Source organism: Mesitornis unicolor, unplaced genomic scaffold (genome assembly GCF_000695765.1).
Source record: "Mesitornis unicolor isolate BGI_N332 unplaced genomic scaffold, ASM69576v1 scaffold42492, whole genome shotgun sequence".
NCBI classification, from domain to species: domain Eukaryota; kingdom Metazoa; phylum Chordata; class Aves; order Mesitornithiformes; family Mesitornithidae; genus Mesitornis; species Mesitornis unicolor.
The window spans coordinates 41,433-58,526 of record NW_010170667.1 but is presented as its reverse complement, the minus strand read 5'-3'; the positions used below and the strand labels follow the sequence as shown (position 1 = coordinate 58,526).

Below are 17,094 nucleotides of genomic sequence, written 5' to 3'. Positions count from 1 at the left end.
GAGGACTGCGATACTTTAAGTCCGTGTACACAGTCGAGGCATTGAACCTCATCTGCACACAACAGGGCGGATAATGGATGTGCAGGGGGAAAAAAGGCAAGTGGTGAAATAGAGCTGAAACTTCACCGTTGCTGCTGCTCGCAAGCAGATGCAAGAGGAACCCGACAAGCGTATTTGGTAGCCTGCATAATTACAACAGATGTCTACATTGGATAAAGTGTCCTGTGCATTAGGTATAGAGGCAGAGTCTAGCACATATAAATAAAAAGAAAACAGTTTCTTAATATCAATTTGCTTATGGAAGAGGAGGAGACAATTTATCTGGTGTTTAATATTTATAGCTATACTTACAGTGATATTCATTGCATCCTTAAAAAAAATTCAGATCTACCACTTTAAGCAAAGTGGGCTTCAAAAAACTGGATGTCAGACTATACAAATAAAGTATTAGTTTAGGCATGGTAGACTTTATTTTGGCACTTGAACAAATGCTTTATTTTACAGCAGTGGCACAGCATTTGCCAGAAATTTTCTTTTCTTGGCACAGTTATTTCAAGCAGTTATTTTACTAATTGAATTTCACTAAATATTGCACAATAAGATATACCTGTTAAATTCTTACCCTGTTTTAACTTGTATGGCTTTGAAAAACTTGCCAGTAAGTATAAGTAATTTAAAAAGCAATATATTAAATATTTTAGCACAGAATAGCGTTCGTTTGTTCCTAAATGACCACTGAACTTGGGACAGCAACAAATACAAGTGACGCAACTCTTATCTGAAGAGCTACCAGATCTTATTTACAATACATTGCCATTTCTGAGAAGCAGTTCAGCTTGACAACCTAAACATCTATATTTTGGAAATCTCAAAAAAAAAAAAGAGGGGGTTAACAGAGCAGAAGACAAAGCCATTTGTCTGTTACAAAGCATAATATAAGGAGGCAGACTATTGTCTTCTCCACGTGCCCCTCTATCCACCACCTATCTGTGGTCTAAGCAACAGAGCCTTTTCTCTTCTACTTGGAATATTTCTTTCTTCTGTTATGAAGATATTCCACTTGTCTCAACTCTTCTGCTGGAGTCCGAGCAGAAAAAAATCAAAATTCTCCAAAAGGCCGGGGAAAAAGACAAACTAGATCAACAAATGAAAAACCAATATACACAATAAATGAAACTAGGTACTCTTTTGAATATTACAGTATGGAAAACAGCATTTGCAGGAGGAACAGGTCTGTGTCAACACTGCCATTAAATATAATGCAAAGGTCAAATGACTCATAACTCATTCACCAAAATCAAGGCTTAAACATTCCCACTTTTCTCAGCAATAAATCTGGTCCAAGGATCAGCCTGATCAACAGCCTCTTTTTTTGGTCTGGATTTTTAAGATCTACTAGATGTATTCTGTGACATTAAAATATGAGCAAGTAGACATAAAATGAAAAGCGTACAAAAGTATATCACAATGGAATTCTCAGTATTAGGCCACATGATTTATTCAGTAGTGTTTATGTTCCCAAATTACAATTATGTCTATCCATGTAAGACTACAAAAGTTACCATTAGAATTGTCTGTGCTTATAAAATACCAACATTTTCTTTTACTGTTATATACTCATTAACACCAGTCTGCGACGAGTTACATATAATCATAGGCACTTCAAAGGCTTTAAAAGACGTTTACAACTTAAATGAATTTTTAAAGAACAAAAATTTAAACCCCTACTTGTACTTTTAAATTGCAAATAATTAACAAATACAGTGGCCATAGAAATCTGCAGCAACTTCTCAAAATACTGTTAGAGTCTTTGGGTTTGCTTAGGTTTGTCAGTAGCTTACTGCAAATCTTCCTTAGAGGAGATTTGTTTAGTAAGAATACGACTATACAGTTTGTAGTAATAATCCAATTTTACACATTAATTTGCTGTTACAAATCTCACTGAAGCTACAGGTACACTGAGAAACAATGCAAAGTGTAAAATTGATATTCTGACACTTAAATTTATACAAAGTGGAGGTTAAAGTTTACATAGCTGAAAAATTACATTTACACTAAAAATTACTGTTATCTGAATTATCTGAAGACAAATTGCACCATGACAACTACAAAAAGGCATTTTTTTGAAACAGATAAATTAATGAAATAAAAACTAACTTGTAAGATCAATCTGAGACATGCCAACAAAAATTAAACAACTTTCATTGAACCATAGGATAAAACAATCATTTTAATTATTTTATATTTATGCATAAAGTTTTAAAAATGATTCAGTGAACATCAATGGTTTTATAAAATAATGCTTTGCCACTGTTATTCACAGAACACTGCAAATGTTAAGTTTTAATTTTACATTTTTAAAGGAATACATGAAAAGTTTTAAATACAATGGGATTTTATCATAAAGGTGCCGTAATGGCTCTTTAATGAAAAAAAAAATCTTCATTATTCTATGCAAAAGCTTTATTTAAAAAAGTTCAGTGATCTCATAAATAGAGACACTAAATAGGAATTTTATGCATAAAACTCCTTAGTAGGTGCCTTTTGATAGGCAGCACAGGATGGTTTACGTTCACCAAGGTCGTAACTGCCTTCATCCTTCTTTCGCATGCGATATACCAGCAGCAGGATAAGGAAGATTGCGAAAAGAAAACCAATAACTCCGCCAGCAATAACAGCTGTAATCAAAGAAACAGAGATTCACAATATGCCGGAAAAACAAGTTTAGCACAATGTTTCTTTTTCATCTCACACAATGGGTTTGCTATTACTTTCAAATTACAGAGAAGAGCTCCTCTTATGCAACTATCTTGATTATTAGTATCCTGAAATACATTCTTAGAAAGCCTGTTTGTGTTTAGGAAGGCAATAATTTAAAAGGCCATTCCACCTACAAGTGAGTGATCCAACAACCCACAGTTCCAAAAAATGTATAAAATTTTCCAAAACCTCAAGAAAACCAGCTATACTGCCAGAGTATAAAGTTGTCTTCATTTATAATAATATTTAAGTTTCTTTCAAACTTCTTTTTCAATAGTTAACATTTTCAGCCTTGAAATAACTATTTTGTTACACTAGCCAAGAAATGGGCTTTCTCTTTTCTTCATCAGTTTTCACTCTGACTCTAGACTGAAAGGAATTTCCTATTGATGAGTAAATAGGAGAAAACATTTCATGCAGCTGTAGGAACAGAGGTATTACATTCATCATGCACTTGCGAATGGGTAGAAAGTATCAACTCCAGGAGCAAACCCACATGCTTCCACTGATGTGGGTATTAAGGCTATTTCACATTTTGGTGCTGAGAGGAAGATGTGGTCCAAAACCATGTGACCTTCATGGCTCCCAACACCCTCTCTGAGGACATGGGGGAAAAGTATAGCTGTAAAGCCTGGTTTTATGCCAAAAAAACCTCATATGTGGGAAATCCATATGAAAACTCTGGTGGCCAGCCTGTGACTCTGTGGGTCATGCATGGAAGCAGACCCTCTGTATCCTAATCCCATCCCTCCTCATCCACCCACCCCTGCTGTGAGCTCCTCCCAGGCAGTGTCCATCTGCACCAGAAGGACCAGACAGCCACGTGCTCTTAGGAGCATGGGTGAGAAATACATTTCTGCACCAAAAGCATCAATCCAAATTGCAACTCCCTTTCCAAGCTCCAGATATTCAGCAGGCAGTATTCAACTTGTAGGTGTCAAATCAATTAGTGAGATTTCACTATTAAATTACTCCAAAAGATGGGGATCTCATTCTCATCAAATCAACCACTGGCTACCCCCATGAATGTGTTTAAGAATCTATCAAGAAAACACAAATGCTGAGTTTGCATTATTTGATATGGATCTCCTCTGTTTTCTGTGGTATTTCTGGTGAGATGGACCTTGGCAAATGATGCCTCACCTGCCAGAACTTCTGTTCTCTGGAAGAGGTTTTCTGAATGCTTCTCAGTGAACACGTCGGTGTCATCCCCAGGCTCATCGCTCTTTTTCTTGGCATCCGTCTCGGGCCTTTCTTCTTTATCGATTTCTTCAGGTGACTGCGGCACAAAAGGAAAACAGAGCATTGCTTACAGACAGAGTGCACCACAAGTCAACACAGTCACTGCCCATCATGGGCAGCCGCAAAGCTGTGGCTCCATGTGCATATTCCACAGTACCCACTAACCCAACACATGGGAAGCTTTTTGACTGCAGAAAGCTGTGCTAGGCACTGTAACTGGATATGTTTGTCATCATAATGTTGAAATGAAAAACAGCACCCACACATTTAAAACCCCCAAAAGTATACTTAGCAAGCAGCTGTTAAATATTGCCTGTGTTTATCAGAATAACAGCCTCTGAATGATATAACAATTCTGAAATTAAGTCATCAGCTATGTTATATTCAGAACATCTTTGAGTGTAACCTAGGCAAGATTACCTATGGTGGTGGAAGGAAATGCTGAAATACTAAGTGGAACCTAGCAAATGTTCAACGTACAGCCAAACCACAAAACATTCTCCTTTGGGAAGGGAAGTTTCATGTTGAATTTTTGATAACTCTTTGAGAAATGTAAAAAAGGTACAGGTCAGACTCAAAGGTATCATGAGATACTGTCTTGTGTATCATGAGATGTTCTTCTTAGCATCTCTCTCTTCTTTCATGTGAAATGCAGACATCCCTACACAGACTCTCTAGTAGAAGTGAAACTGAGCAGCTCTGTATTCATTTAACAGGCTGCAGTAGCATTAGTTTGTGGGGGCTTTTAAATCCACATAAATCAAACAAAGTTAACATCAAGCCATCAGTGTGGTACAACGTAACCATTTTAAATGGTGTTGCTCTCCAGCCACGCACCTTTGTTTGTGCAGGCACCTTGGTCTGCATTTTCACTGTGGTGGTCTCAGCCCTAGATGCATCACTAGTTGTTGGTAACTTTGGAAGTGTTCTGGATGTTGTTATCACTGCACTGTCCTCATCTTCTTCAGCACCTGGAAAAAAAAAAGTTGGCATTTCATTGACCTGTGAAATTCTTCCAGACCAATTACATTTTTTATTATGACAGCAAGGTAGAGGTGCTTGCACAGCCCACCCCAGGCAAATGGCCTAGATGACAATGTCTGCTAAGATAAAGATGGGAATTCAAACAGTGTGCCCCAAACTGTCAGAGGGATATTGGCCCCGAGTGATCCCATGAAAGAGGAAGCAGGGCCATCAGCTGGAATAAGCAGTAACAGGAAATTACCATTATACTTTTGAAACAGAAGGAACCAGCCTGAAAAGAAGGATGAAAAAAGCATAAACACTTGTAATGGTGGGGAGAAATCCTGGATTAAAAAACAGCAGCCATCAGGGCTGGTGTGACCCCATCTGACATAGCACTGTGGCACCAGGGGCTCTGCTGCAGTTTGGCATCACCACTCCCCACTCCGTGGGCGCCCTCAGCAGCCACCTCCAGCATTCCTGTGGCCACCACAGAGGCACCCCTGGAACCAACATCCTGGGGGCGCAGGGCCATCTCCTAGGGGTGGTAGCGACCTGAGATCACATGGGACTGGAGGCACCAGTGTCTCACAGTGGAACTGTGCAGACAGAGGGTCTCATACACCCAGATGAGGGGAGCCTGCACACGCCGTGGCCTGCAGGAGCGCGGTGTGTGTGCACACACAAATCTGTGTGTGCCTATGGTACCCATTGGGACCAGTTACAGAAGGAGGGTTGGAAATTTGTAGTTGCATATTACCATTTTTTAAGTGGCTGGTATTGTGATTGTCTGTTGTATTGCACATATTAAGCTCAAAAGTATAGTTCAGTGACTGCCAGTTAATTGCATATCATAAGTAAATTAATCAACAAACTTCTTCATCCTGACTTGACTTAAACCAGACAAACTGAACAGTTTTTCCCTGTAACAGACTGCTTCAACACAAATTCTCTCCTCTACAGCAAATCTGTTAAACCCTCAAACTTAAAAAAACCAAGTAGTTTTCATCTACAGGAAGATTGCCATTACTTTATGTTTCAGTCACATATTTTTAAACTCCACATAATTCAGAAGCCTTTTTCTTCTGAAATAGAATAAGAGGACAGAAAACTCCCTAAAGGTGACCTTAAATTTAATTTCCTCCACATTCAAAGCCCTGCTGGAATATGAAGGCTCCTTTAGAATAAGATAATGGACATGTCTAATAAATATCCCTTAGTGATACTGGAAGGAAGAAGATACAGACAAGAGACTAAATTATTGCAAGGCCTGAAAGAGGAAAAGAATTGACCTGTTCTTGGATCAGTCTTTAGGAATTTCAGTGTGTTCTGCTCATTACAGACACCAGTTACCCAAGTAACTATTGGGTAATAAATCCAGCAAATGTGCATAAGAGTAATTTCTAACAAATAAAAATATATCCTCTTACAACAGAATATGACTTACTCATTCCAAACTGACTTTTATCTTATTTTTGGAGAGAAAGAAAAAAGGCTGAAAATACGAGCACAATAATGAAGTTTTGAACTCACGATCAAGAATTATATATGTTTGGCATTGAAAGGAAGGGCATTAACAAGACTATAACTAAAACAACTTCTGTGCTGTAGAAAATAACATTTGGAATAATTAAAAAAAAGTACTACATTAAAGCTACTGGCACAGAATAATACTGGAAAAACCTTCAGAGATACCAAAATTACAGTGCAACCTCCAGCATAAAGACCTCACAACATGAATCAGGTATTTTCCTGAAATGCTATTCAAAGATCGAAAAAACATCCTGCTTCGAAACAGAGGTGAGGAAAGGCATCCAACAGGAAAATTTTTCTGGCTTTGCCTGAAGAGTTTTCTTTGAGAAATAAGGGCCCGATGGATAGCTTAGCCTGCTTTACCTACCAAAGTTCCTCCAAATTACACAAAGCTTTCACAAGTCAAGGAAATGAAAACTGATGATCAGATTAGAGATCTGATAAAACACACTTTGAGACTACAGAACTTTATTTTCTTCTTTTTATGAAATTTTAAGTATCATTTAATCACAACTGCTCCTCCAAATCCTTAAACGCCACCTTTGCTTCAAGCAACATTTGTGTCTGCCAGATAAAATGGTGAACGTTACAGGCCTCAACCTCTCTGGCTACGGAGGATGCAGATCTCCGGTCTCTCAAAAAATGGGTGACTAATCTGACCCCTGGACTGCTGCTATATTTGCACCAAAAGTACCCAACTCCTCTTCTGTACATTCTCAGGGGAATCCTGACCATCCCCAAAACATCAGGGCACGTATTGTTTAGGCCTGACCCAGGTACTGGCTCAGACACATCCCCATGGATCCTGCTTTCTAATTAACTTAATCTAGACAGGTCTCTGCTTGGCATGGAGTAAGTCTAAACAAGGGGAAGGCATTTCCCTTGCTAAAGTGACAGAAGTATTCTCAGAATTGCCCATAAATAGGACTAAGGATCAAAAAAACCCTCTCTAATGCTCTCCAGAGTATAGCAATAGCATTTTACATAGTAACATGTTCCCTAAGAGGGAAAAAAAGGAGAACCACCTTCCTTCCTGAATCCAAACAGGATTGGGAAAAAACGCCCTACAGTGTGTCATAAGTACAACTTCCAAATAGGTTGTTAAGAGGAATACTGTGAAATGGTTGGAGAGTAAGAGCTTACTTCTTCCTCTTGAAAATACTGCTGTCTCTTTAGATAGTTTCTGTATTTGGCAAGCTTTGGTGATGGTGCTGAGTATTAACTGCCTTGACTCGCTCTACAAATAGATACTGCCCTCTTAGTGAGGGCAGCACAAAAACTCTGCAGTAATTAAACCCATAGCCACCTCTGTGGTAAAGAGTTGAGAGCTCTTGACCATCACACACCATCTTTTATCAACAGCAACTTCTTCAGGATGCCCAACTGCTGTCTTCATGGTGGTCAAAATAGTTCTAAATTGTGCTGTAGTACTGGAAAAACCTAATATAGCCCTCAGTGATGTGTCTACTATCTGCCTCTTGGATGACGGGAACGCAAATGCTCTTTCATACTCTTGGTGCTTGAGGAAACGTCAGGAAACCAAGACTCTTAAATCATTGTATACTATGAAAAGCCCATGGTACTTATTACTATTTTTTGCAAAGCAGCAGTGATTAACTCTTCCTATCAAACAAAACCAATCACTTCAACCTATCTTTTGGCATCACGTTTGTTTGCTGTTGCACATCACACTGTGGGAGTACTACCACCACAAGCAAACTTATCACAGTGTGGGCACACACGTACCCACTATCTCTTTCACACTTTCCATCTCTATCATCAATGTGGCACATATCAGAATGACACATTTTTAGCTGGTTTTTCTCACTGCCATTCACATGAAAAGCTTCAAACGCCACCCTTAATCAACACAGCATTAGACAAATAGAGATGACATTATAAACATACTAGTGCCCTATCAGGGAACTGCAGCTGAAATAAATGGGGACAGTGCAAGGATGTTGTCTCTCTGGTAATTCCCACCTGAGGAGGGAACAAAAACTCCAACAATAAAACTTAGAGAAAAGAAAAGGAAGAGTCGTAACTATGCTGAAGTATACTGAAGATTCTGTTCAGCACAACACAAACACACTTGCAAAGAGTATCACAGTAGGTTTTTACATTAAAGGACATGGAGAACCAGGCAGTCAATGCCATGCAGCATGATTGGGGCTGGTGTAGCAGGTGAACAGAAGAATCTCTTGCTCCAAGCCAATCTGAAAGGCACATATGAGTGGCCATAGCTCCCCTGTCAGTTCCTGTTCAGCACCTGGCAAAGTGCCCGTGCCTCTCCCCCAAAACCATGGCCTCCCAGCCAAGCCACCACCCATCACCCAGCCCCACACCACACTGCCACTGGACTCCTAAACTGCTTTTCGGCCTTGGAGCATAACTTCGGCTTTCTGTTAGGTCAAGAGCGAAAGCAGATCTGCTCTTGTGCTTCTTGGAGGAGCTCAAGCCCCATCACAATAACTTTCCTCCAAGAACAGTCTCCAGTCACAATATCAGTTTAGGCCCAGTTTATCCTGAGCTAACCTTCTCAACTCAAGCTGCTACTAGAACTCAGAACTATTAGACTGAGGGAAGGGGAGAAGGAGAAGGCAAATTTGCATCAGATTCTGATATATATTGCATAGACTTGTCTACCAGGAGCAGCTTAAGAGAAGACACAAGAATAAGACAGTTTTCCAAAGAATGTGTAGATAAATGCAATAGAGATGGTGGCTCTCCTTAACACAAGGGTAGTCATGCTTCTTAGCAGCTACTTCCAGGTACCTGCAGAACCAGGGCTAAGTTAAGATCTTTTCTGCAAGAGGAAAAAGCAACAGTTATAAAAGCATTTCAAGTTGCATATATGCAGAAAAAATATTTTTACTTTTTTATTATTACACATTATACACCTACACTAAAAAGAGTGATGACAGACTGAGGCATCTCCTCAGAGATGGAGAATGCAAGAAGGAAACAATGGACTAATGAATTCACTATGGACTTTCTGATGTTGATACAGGACAACCAGGAAGCAAGCATGGCCCCTTCAGAAACTGTTAACCAAAGGATTCAGACTGAACACTTGGGCAGACCAACATCAGTAGCTGAATGTACATGAAGACTAAAGAGGCTATGAAAAGAAAGGAAAAAAATCAGAACACCATCACCTTTTTTTTTTCCTCCTTAGAAAAAGCCCTTAGCCAATTTCTACTTTGACATGTGTCATGCTTACAGTGACATTTGTCCATGTTAATGCTGCTTGCAGACCTGCAAGGGCATTAATGGTGGTGCTGACAATTCCTGTTTATTTCCTGTTCCTCCATAGGCCTGGTGACAGCTAACAATTTTCATACAAAGAAAGGAGTCAGCATGTTGTCATCTTGGATGTGTTTGCTTGCAGTGGAATTACACAGCAAGAAAACCACACTTGAGTGGGAAGGCTCTTCCTGCTAGAAACACTACACCACTGAGTATCAATTAGAGAGAGACATATGCAACATAAGATGAGGAAAATTGATCATTGATACATCTGCAGAACACTTTCTACTTCTTAAAATCATGACAGCAGTAAGTATAAGATGAACAGGGCAGAGGGGATGTTAATTTACTTCCCTCTTGAGATTTTTTTCTGAAGTGAATAAAACAGGGCTCATAGATTGTTTAGAAGATTATTTGAACTTAGACTTCTTCCATTTGCTCAAAAGAACTGGATTTTGGTATTGTCACATCAGTTCTCTGGAGGGGCATCCAGCTAGTCTCAGTTCACGATGAGATTTTTCCTGCTTACTTGTAGGAAAGAGAGAGACTACCAGAGGTAGCAAGGGTGTGTTATGCACTCCATCGTCCACCCATGGCTCAAGGCTGATCACAGAAAAAGAGAGAAGAGAAAGCCAAGGTGTTACTGTTGGTGAAGCCTGGAGCCACTTTCTGTCCTTCTGGCTCTACCTTTACTACTGAGAGGGGCTAATAAAATCTGAAGCCAGTTCTTGTATAGTCCTTTCCACTTCAAAAGCAGGGCTGTATTTTGAATCATCCATATTAGAAACAGTGAGACTCCACAGAGAGATGGAATAAACCCAAAACAGACCATTCTCTGTATTGCTATTTCTTGTCAACCTATCTCCTTTCCCGAAGCTTGCAAAGTCACCAGCACCTGAAGATGTAACAGAATGGGATGCTGATGGAAAGGGCAATTTTCTCAGTGATCAGACTGAGAAAGACTGTCCTGGAAACCGGATGAAACCACTGACTTGTTTGTTTTGGGTTTTTTTTCCCAAACGAAATGTTAAATTTCCCCTCAAAGCCTCTGATCATATTGGAACACCAAGCTCCCCCTATGGAGGACTCCCAAAATGCAGGTGCCAATGATGGATGGACCTGGATATGCCTGGTAGCACCATAAGACTTCTGCAGACTTCATGATAACAAATCTTTGAACCTTCAAAATAAAGGCAGAACTAAAAGGCATCTGGAAAATCTCAGCTGTGGCTTACAAGGTAACAAAGACAAGGTGCTACACGAAGGGTTCACCCTTTGAAAATTCACAAGTACATATAAACATCAAAAGCTAGATTACAAAAAGTGCAATAACAAACAACTACACTTGGAAAATAAATGGGATTTCCAAAACAGCTCAGCAAATGCTCACAACAATATGGAAATTTCTCTTCCAGAACTACCATAAAATCCACCTAACTTTCAATGGCTGGAACCTCCCCACTAGTCTAGAAGACACTCCACAAAGATGCTTTCTAAGAGAAATAATTAACAAGGTTTCACTGACAGTTTTTGAAAAATTATGAGCTAGCTACATGCCTCTAATGACTGCTTAAGTCTGAGAACTCAGTATGCTGTGTTCATGAATTTCTTTATTGTCTATATGGATGTAATTATATCAGAGAAAACTGTCATGTTTCTGGCAGTATCTAGACTTCCAAATTTAAAGGAACAACAACAAAAAAAGAAGTGGACAGCATGTTTACATGAGCCTAAATGCACAGAAGAGAATACAAGTTTGCTGCAGCTATGTTTTCCTACAGACTGCTCAATTAGCATTATGCTATAGGAGAACTAAGCCTTCTCTAATCCTTATTTCAAAACTCCAGAGAGGTCTACACAGAAACCAGAGGGACAGCAGAGAGAAAATAACGCAGTGAAATGATGCAACTAAGGAGTAAGAGAAAAGAGCAGAAAGTTAATATTTAAAACCCAGCCCACAGAGATGCTCAGTGCTCTGTAAATAGAGAGCCAAGCACTCATGGTACTCACTGAAAGTATCATCCCCAGATCATAAAGGAAAATTGTATGGCTTTTCCCTCAAATAACTGCATTACTTCTTACATTTTGAAAAATGCAATTTTGACATGTTGCCTCACCTGAACCTGACCCAGAAGAATAATCATCATCATCAATTGGATAGACGCCTGATGCTTCTTCAACAGAGCTGTTGTCAAGGTACAAATCTTTATCAGAGGTCAAATCTGCTCTCTGGAAAACAGATAAGAGGAAATGGTTAAAAATGACAGCTCTCCAGCATAGCAGCCTCTTAATCTTCGCTCCTATTTTCAAAGTTGATGATGGTACACTAAACACTTGATAATTTCAGTTTATGCAACACATTCATCTAAGCTGTTAAAGAAATTTGTAAAAATTACAGCATAAAAAAAATTTCAAGGCTGCACAATGAAAACTAAGAAACCACCCAATCTTTAGGAAGCAAGCCCCCACCAAATCACACTTCATCTCATTAAATGCATGAATGAAATAACAGGATTTGCAATATACTCTGCAAAGCTTCTGTAACAAGAAAGAAGCAAATCCCGGGATTGAAGCCCTCTGTCAGAATCTCAAATATATAAATCTATAGGCTGTCACATGAAGCCTGTCAACCAACAGTTCTGTTGGTTAAGGACTATGACATTTCCAGCCAGATCAGACAGCGCATCTCCAAAACTCTGGTCAGGCAACATGCTCCAATTCTTAAACGAACACATCTCTCCTACAATTTAGCTGTATCTTCAACAGGCTAAAATGTTTGCTTCTTGTGACTTTCACCACACTTCTATTTCTGCAAGCATTTCCCCACTAAAGAGAGACTCTGTTAAAATGAGCGAATAACAGAACAAAGTATCAGTCATCCTTTTAGGCTGACAATTCAGGCTTTGAAAGACTGGAAATTGTCTTCCTCCACAGCAGCTTGCGCTTTCTCAACAGAGCATAAACTTCCTTACAGAACTCATGTATCTCTGGTGACTGGGAAGGTACCTGCTGCTATTACTACTATTACTTTTACCAGCATTTCTGTGTGTCCTGGTTTGAGCTAAAAATAACTAATTTTCTATTTAGGGATTTTACTTTTCAGCTCAGTTTTTTCTAAATGGCTGAACTTGCTGAAACTAGCAGCATGTTTTTCCAGTATGTACTGCTATGAGTGATAATGTTCAAGGCGAACTGTCTCACAATGGGTGCCATGTCTGTGCCTACAGGGTGGGGGCGGACCCAAAACTGCCCAACTAGGTATTCCATCCAACATAGGTCATACTCAGTATAAAGCCTAGGGATCACCAGGGTCTCAACCCTTCTATCTTGCATCCTTCTGTCCATCTCCACTCCTTCCCTCCTGCTCTGATTCTGCAACGGCCGAAGTCCTAGCAAAACCCTGCTAGTTTGTTTGCCTCTGATCCTGATCCATGTGTTCCTGCATCCTGCTCCCACCTGCTGCTGAAGTCGGTCTGGGACTTTTCCAGTGCCCTGCTCCGCAGAGCCTCTGGTGATGTAATCACCACTGGGGGGAGGGGAGGAGGGAAAGATTTCATATTTGGTTTATAAATATATTTGTATATATCTGTATATATTTTATTATTTTTCCTATTTACATTATTATTCTGTAGTATTGTAATTATTGTTTAATTAAACCTCTTAGTTTTATTTTCCAACCCATAAAGACACTCTCCCTTATTCTTTTTTCTCTTCCTTCTGTGGAGGAGAGAGGGGTTAATAGAGAGTGTCTGTCCAGGATTTAGTGGCCAGCCCAGCCCTAAACCACAACACTGTGAACACTCATTTGCCATGACCTGTTGACAAACCTGCTGCTGTTTTGCACAACACTTGCAAATGGAGTTTTAAGTCAAAAAGTAATACTATACCAAATTGAGTCTTTATCTTATATAATCGTCCAAAACTGCTGCTCTGAGTCTCATTTTAATCTACCCAGCATTCCCTGTAGCTTTCTTAAAGGCATACGAGACTGCAAACGAGGTAACTCCTGTATGGAAAATCCCACATCTGACTTTCTGAGGTAAATTTTCTCCCAGAGGTCTACAAAATATCGTTGAAGACATCTGTGACATTTTTAAAGGAGGCTTTTGGCAATTGATCCCTGTTCCAACTTTCTAAGCTTCTTCACAGCAGAAAACTGCTCTTCAGTTTGATCTAAAATAAAAAAATATATTTTTCACGGAAAGCAGAAAGGCCATCCTGGTTACTAAAGTATTTCAGAGTAGAAGACCTTTGCACTGGGGGTACCTGACACTTCTCTGAGCTGCTCTGAAAATAGCATTACCCTGTTTTTCTTCTAAAGAGGAAAAGAAAAACAACATGATACTTGGTCAAAGTCTACTCTTGCTACGGTAGCTTTTCCCTGTGGGATATGTGGGGTGGGGGGGGGGGGAAAGCCCTGTTTTCGAGATAGGTTTACAAAAGGCCTGCTCTCTGCTGCTGCTGCTGCTAGTTCACACGGTCTGCCTGGAACTGGCTGCAGTCCAAAGCAGAAATTCAAGATGATGCCTGGTCACCATCAAATGACTTAATTCCTTTCAAAGATGTCTCCAGAGGAAGGCCTGGAGTACCTCTGTAGGTGTATAGGTGGTATTGTAATTAAGACACAGCTGAGACCATTTCCACATAGGAAAACAACTCCCTGTCACGGGACAAATATCCTCCTGTTGATCCGGCTGCCACAATGGACCAAGCCACTTTGCCCCATTTTACTTTCAGCCACAACTGCGGTACAAAACAGCTCACTCCTCAATATCAGGCAGGAAAAAACAAAATGTATTTAAAGGCAATGCAGGTGGCTGACCATGAGTATAGAAAAGGCATACAATATTCAAAAGGTATCGGAGGTAGTAAATGTCACCCAATGCCAAGCTGGGAAAAAGATTTGAAGACCTACCTGGAGAAATTTCCTAACAATGGAAATTGCCAATAGCATTTGGCAACAACTGAGAAACTGCCTGAGTTTGCAAATGTAAGTGAATGAAAACTAGTCTGTGTGAGAACAGCAGCATCACACATCCATGCCCAGAATTTTTAGTGTTGAATAAAGATATGAACTTACCAAACAATTTCTTCCCTAGGCCATTTCCCACTTCTGTCCATATCAGAAGCAAAGTTAGTAGAATTCAAAAACCAAACAAAAACCAAAACCACACATCCCCCTCCAAAACAAAACACAACACCCTGTTTTCTTGCTCTTTCCAGCCTCACAGGAGTCAGAGAAGACAGAAATGATCCCTGACAGTTCTTCTAAGGATTCAGTTTTTGTCAGACAGCTGAGCAGCTCACCCAACCTAGCCCAAGCTGCAAGCACCGGGTCAGCCAGGCTCCCCACCATCATATTCACTCCCTTTTGTTTGATGAATTATGGCTTTTCAGCTACCAAAAGCTTTCATTTCTAGCTATGCTGAGATGTTCTCAAGATTTAAACCAGCTGAAAACAGAGGAACAGAAATGGAAGAAAAGCCTGGGTAGTTTTCAGCAGCAATTTAAGCATCCATTGTATTTTATGCTGGGGATGCAAAGGATACAATATGAAACATTATTTAGTATCTGGTATTGTGGATGGCACAATTCCACCAGAATGAAATAACTATTCTCCACAGTCTTATAAACCCAGTACATTATTTACTAGAGAGAAATATATGGTACAGTGAACACCAAACACATCCAGACCAGACATCAAGCTCCATCTGAGAAAGATGCTCTGCAGCTTCTCTGGCCAGAACTCCCTGCTTCAGAACTGTTTCCAGTACAAATGATTCTCATCCACTGCAACTTGGGCAGGACATGAGCACACCCTCTCAAACCAAAGAGGATACTCCAGCTTAAAAATCCCCAGGCATTCGCATCCCCAGCTATTCACCTACTTGGGGTAGGGGCACCTCCTCTACACCCACAGCTTGCACCTCTTTCCCCAGTTACTTAAAAGCATGTAGCTGCCGAAGCCCAACAGTTAACAAAAAAAATGTGCTGCCATTATAAATAATCCTGTGAAGATCAAGTTTAGGAAAATGAGAGATGGTTAATGAAAATAAAAGAATACTTCATGGTGCTTTAGTGAGTATCAAGTATTGAAGCCATGCTTTGAAATTCTATGCTATGTAAAAATAAATTTGATTTAATATTTGCTCTAGAAATGTTTTCTCACTTGTCAGCTAGGAATCCATGGGGGCCCATTGACTACTTCCAGGGTGTTCACAAAAGGTAATTTGGAAAAACAAGACTGTTGTCAGAGGGCTTGGACAGAGAAAGGTCTGTACTAGAACTTCAGTATGCTTAGGAGGAAAAAGAAAAAAGTTTGAAAATTCTAACTCCATAAATCTATTTTTAGTTATTATGAAAGCCAAATATTTAAGGGACTACTTCCTATGGCTGACAATTGAAATGAGGGCCCTCATGTCACTTTTATGTAACAGCCTTATTTTCAGATCTATTAAAACAGCAGGAACATGAGGCAAGGATGTCTCTGCTACCAGTCCTTTAATCTGGCCCTGAAGCCACAAAAACTGCTCGTTACCTCTCGACAGAGATTGCATTCTCGTCCATCGTTGTTATCCCACTTATATTTTTATTCCAAGAATATAATTCTGCAAAATCCTGTGACCTAAATACTTCACATGCTACATGCCAATGATTCCTGTCTTGTTACAGACTACGCTGGCATAAATCTAAATCTCAGGGATGTCGTGTAGATTAGCATCGATTAAGCACTAGATAAAAGATATTGCCATACCGCTTATATGTGGAATTTGAAGTCTTGAAGTCTTTATTTTAATAAAGCTTACATTTTAACTTACTTTTAATTTAATAAATTTAGATCATCAGGACATACTTTTAAAAAAACCCTCATTCTGACATCAAATAAGAGAGGAAACAAAGCAAAAAGCTTATTCGGACTCATCATCTCAGGAAAGGCATAAATCATTCATGAAAATTACAATGGCAAAAAACTGAAAACAAGCTTCAGACAATAGAAAGGTTGGGAAAGGATGGCACACCTAATTAAAAAAAAAAAAGTACGAAGTGTCCTGTCATAACCATTTCCTTCTCCAGTGCTGCTGTTACAGTCAGTCCCCCCACTACATAGGAGTGATTCAGGAGTAAGACACTGAATGCTTCTATGTCATGTGGATGAAGCCAAGAGGACTGGTGTGAGGAGCAGTGAAGAAGCAATGTCTGCCATGGCTGTCGTAGCTGTTTGAGACTCAAACGGAAGAGCCATGAGTAAGTGATATAGAAGGAAACATTTTACTACTTACAGATGTTCTCAAATTTCTGTTCCCTGCCTTTTTGAGTGTATGTACAGGACAGAGAATTTGAGGTTTG

General features: G+C 39.7%; 1 protein-coding gene across 1 annotated transcript; it reads right to left on the bottom strand.

Annotated features, from left to right (window-relative positions):
* Positions 1 to 445: 445 nt before the first annotated feature.
* On the bottom strand, positions 446 to 16,314 carry SDC2 (syndecan 2). The gene is made up of 6 exons (XM_010179755.1): positions 16,286 to 16,314; positions 14,663 to 14,675; positions 11,865 to 11,976; positions 4,840 to 4,973; positions 3,904 to 4,039; positions 446 to 2,678 (listed from the first exon to the last, which is right to left on the bottom strand). Exons 1-6 carry the CDS (start codon positions 16,312 to 16,314, stop codon positions 2,515 to 2,517), a joined length of 588 nt encoding a protein of 195 aa, XP_010178057.1. The 3' UTR covers positions 446 to 2,514.
* Between the last annotated feature and the right edge of the window lie 780 nt (positions 16,315 to 17,094).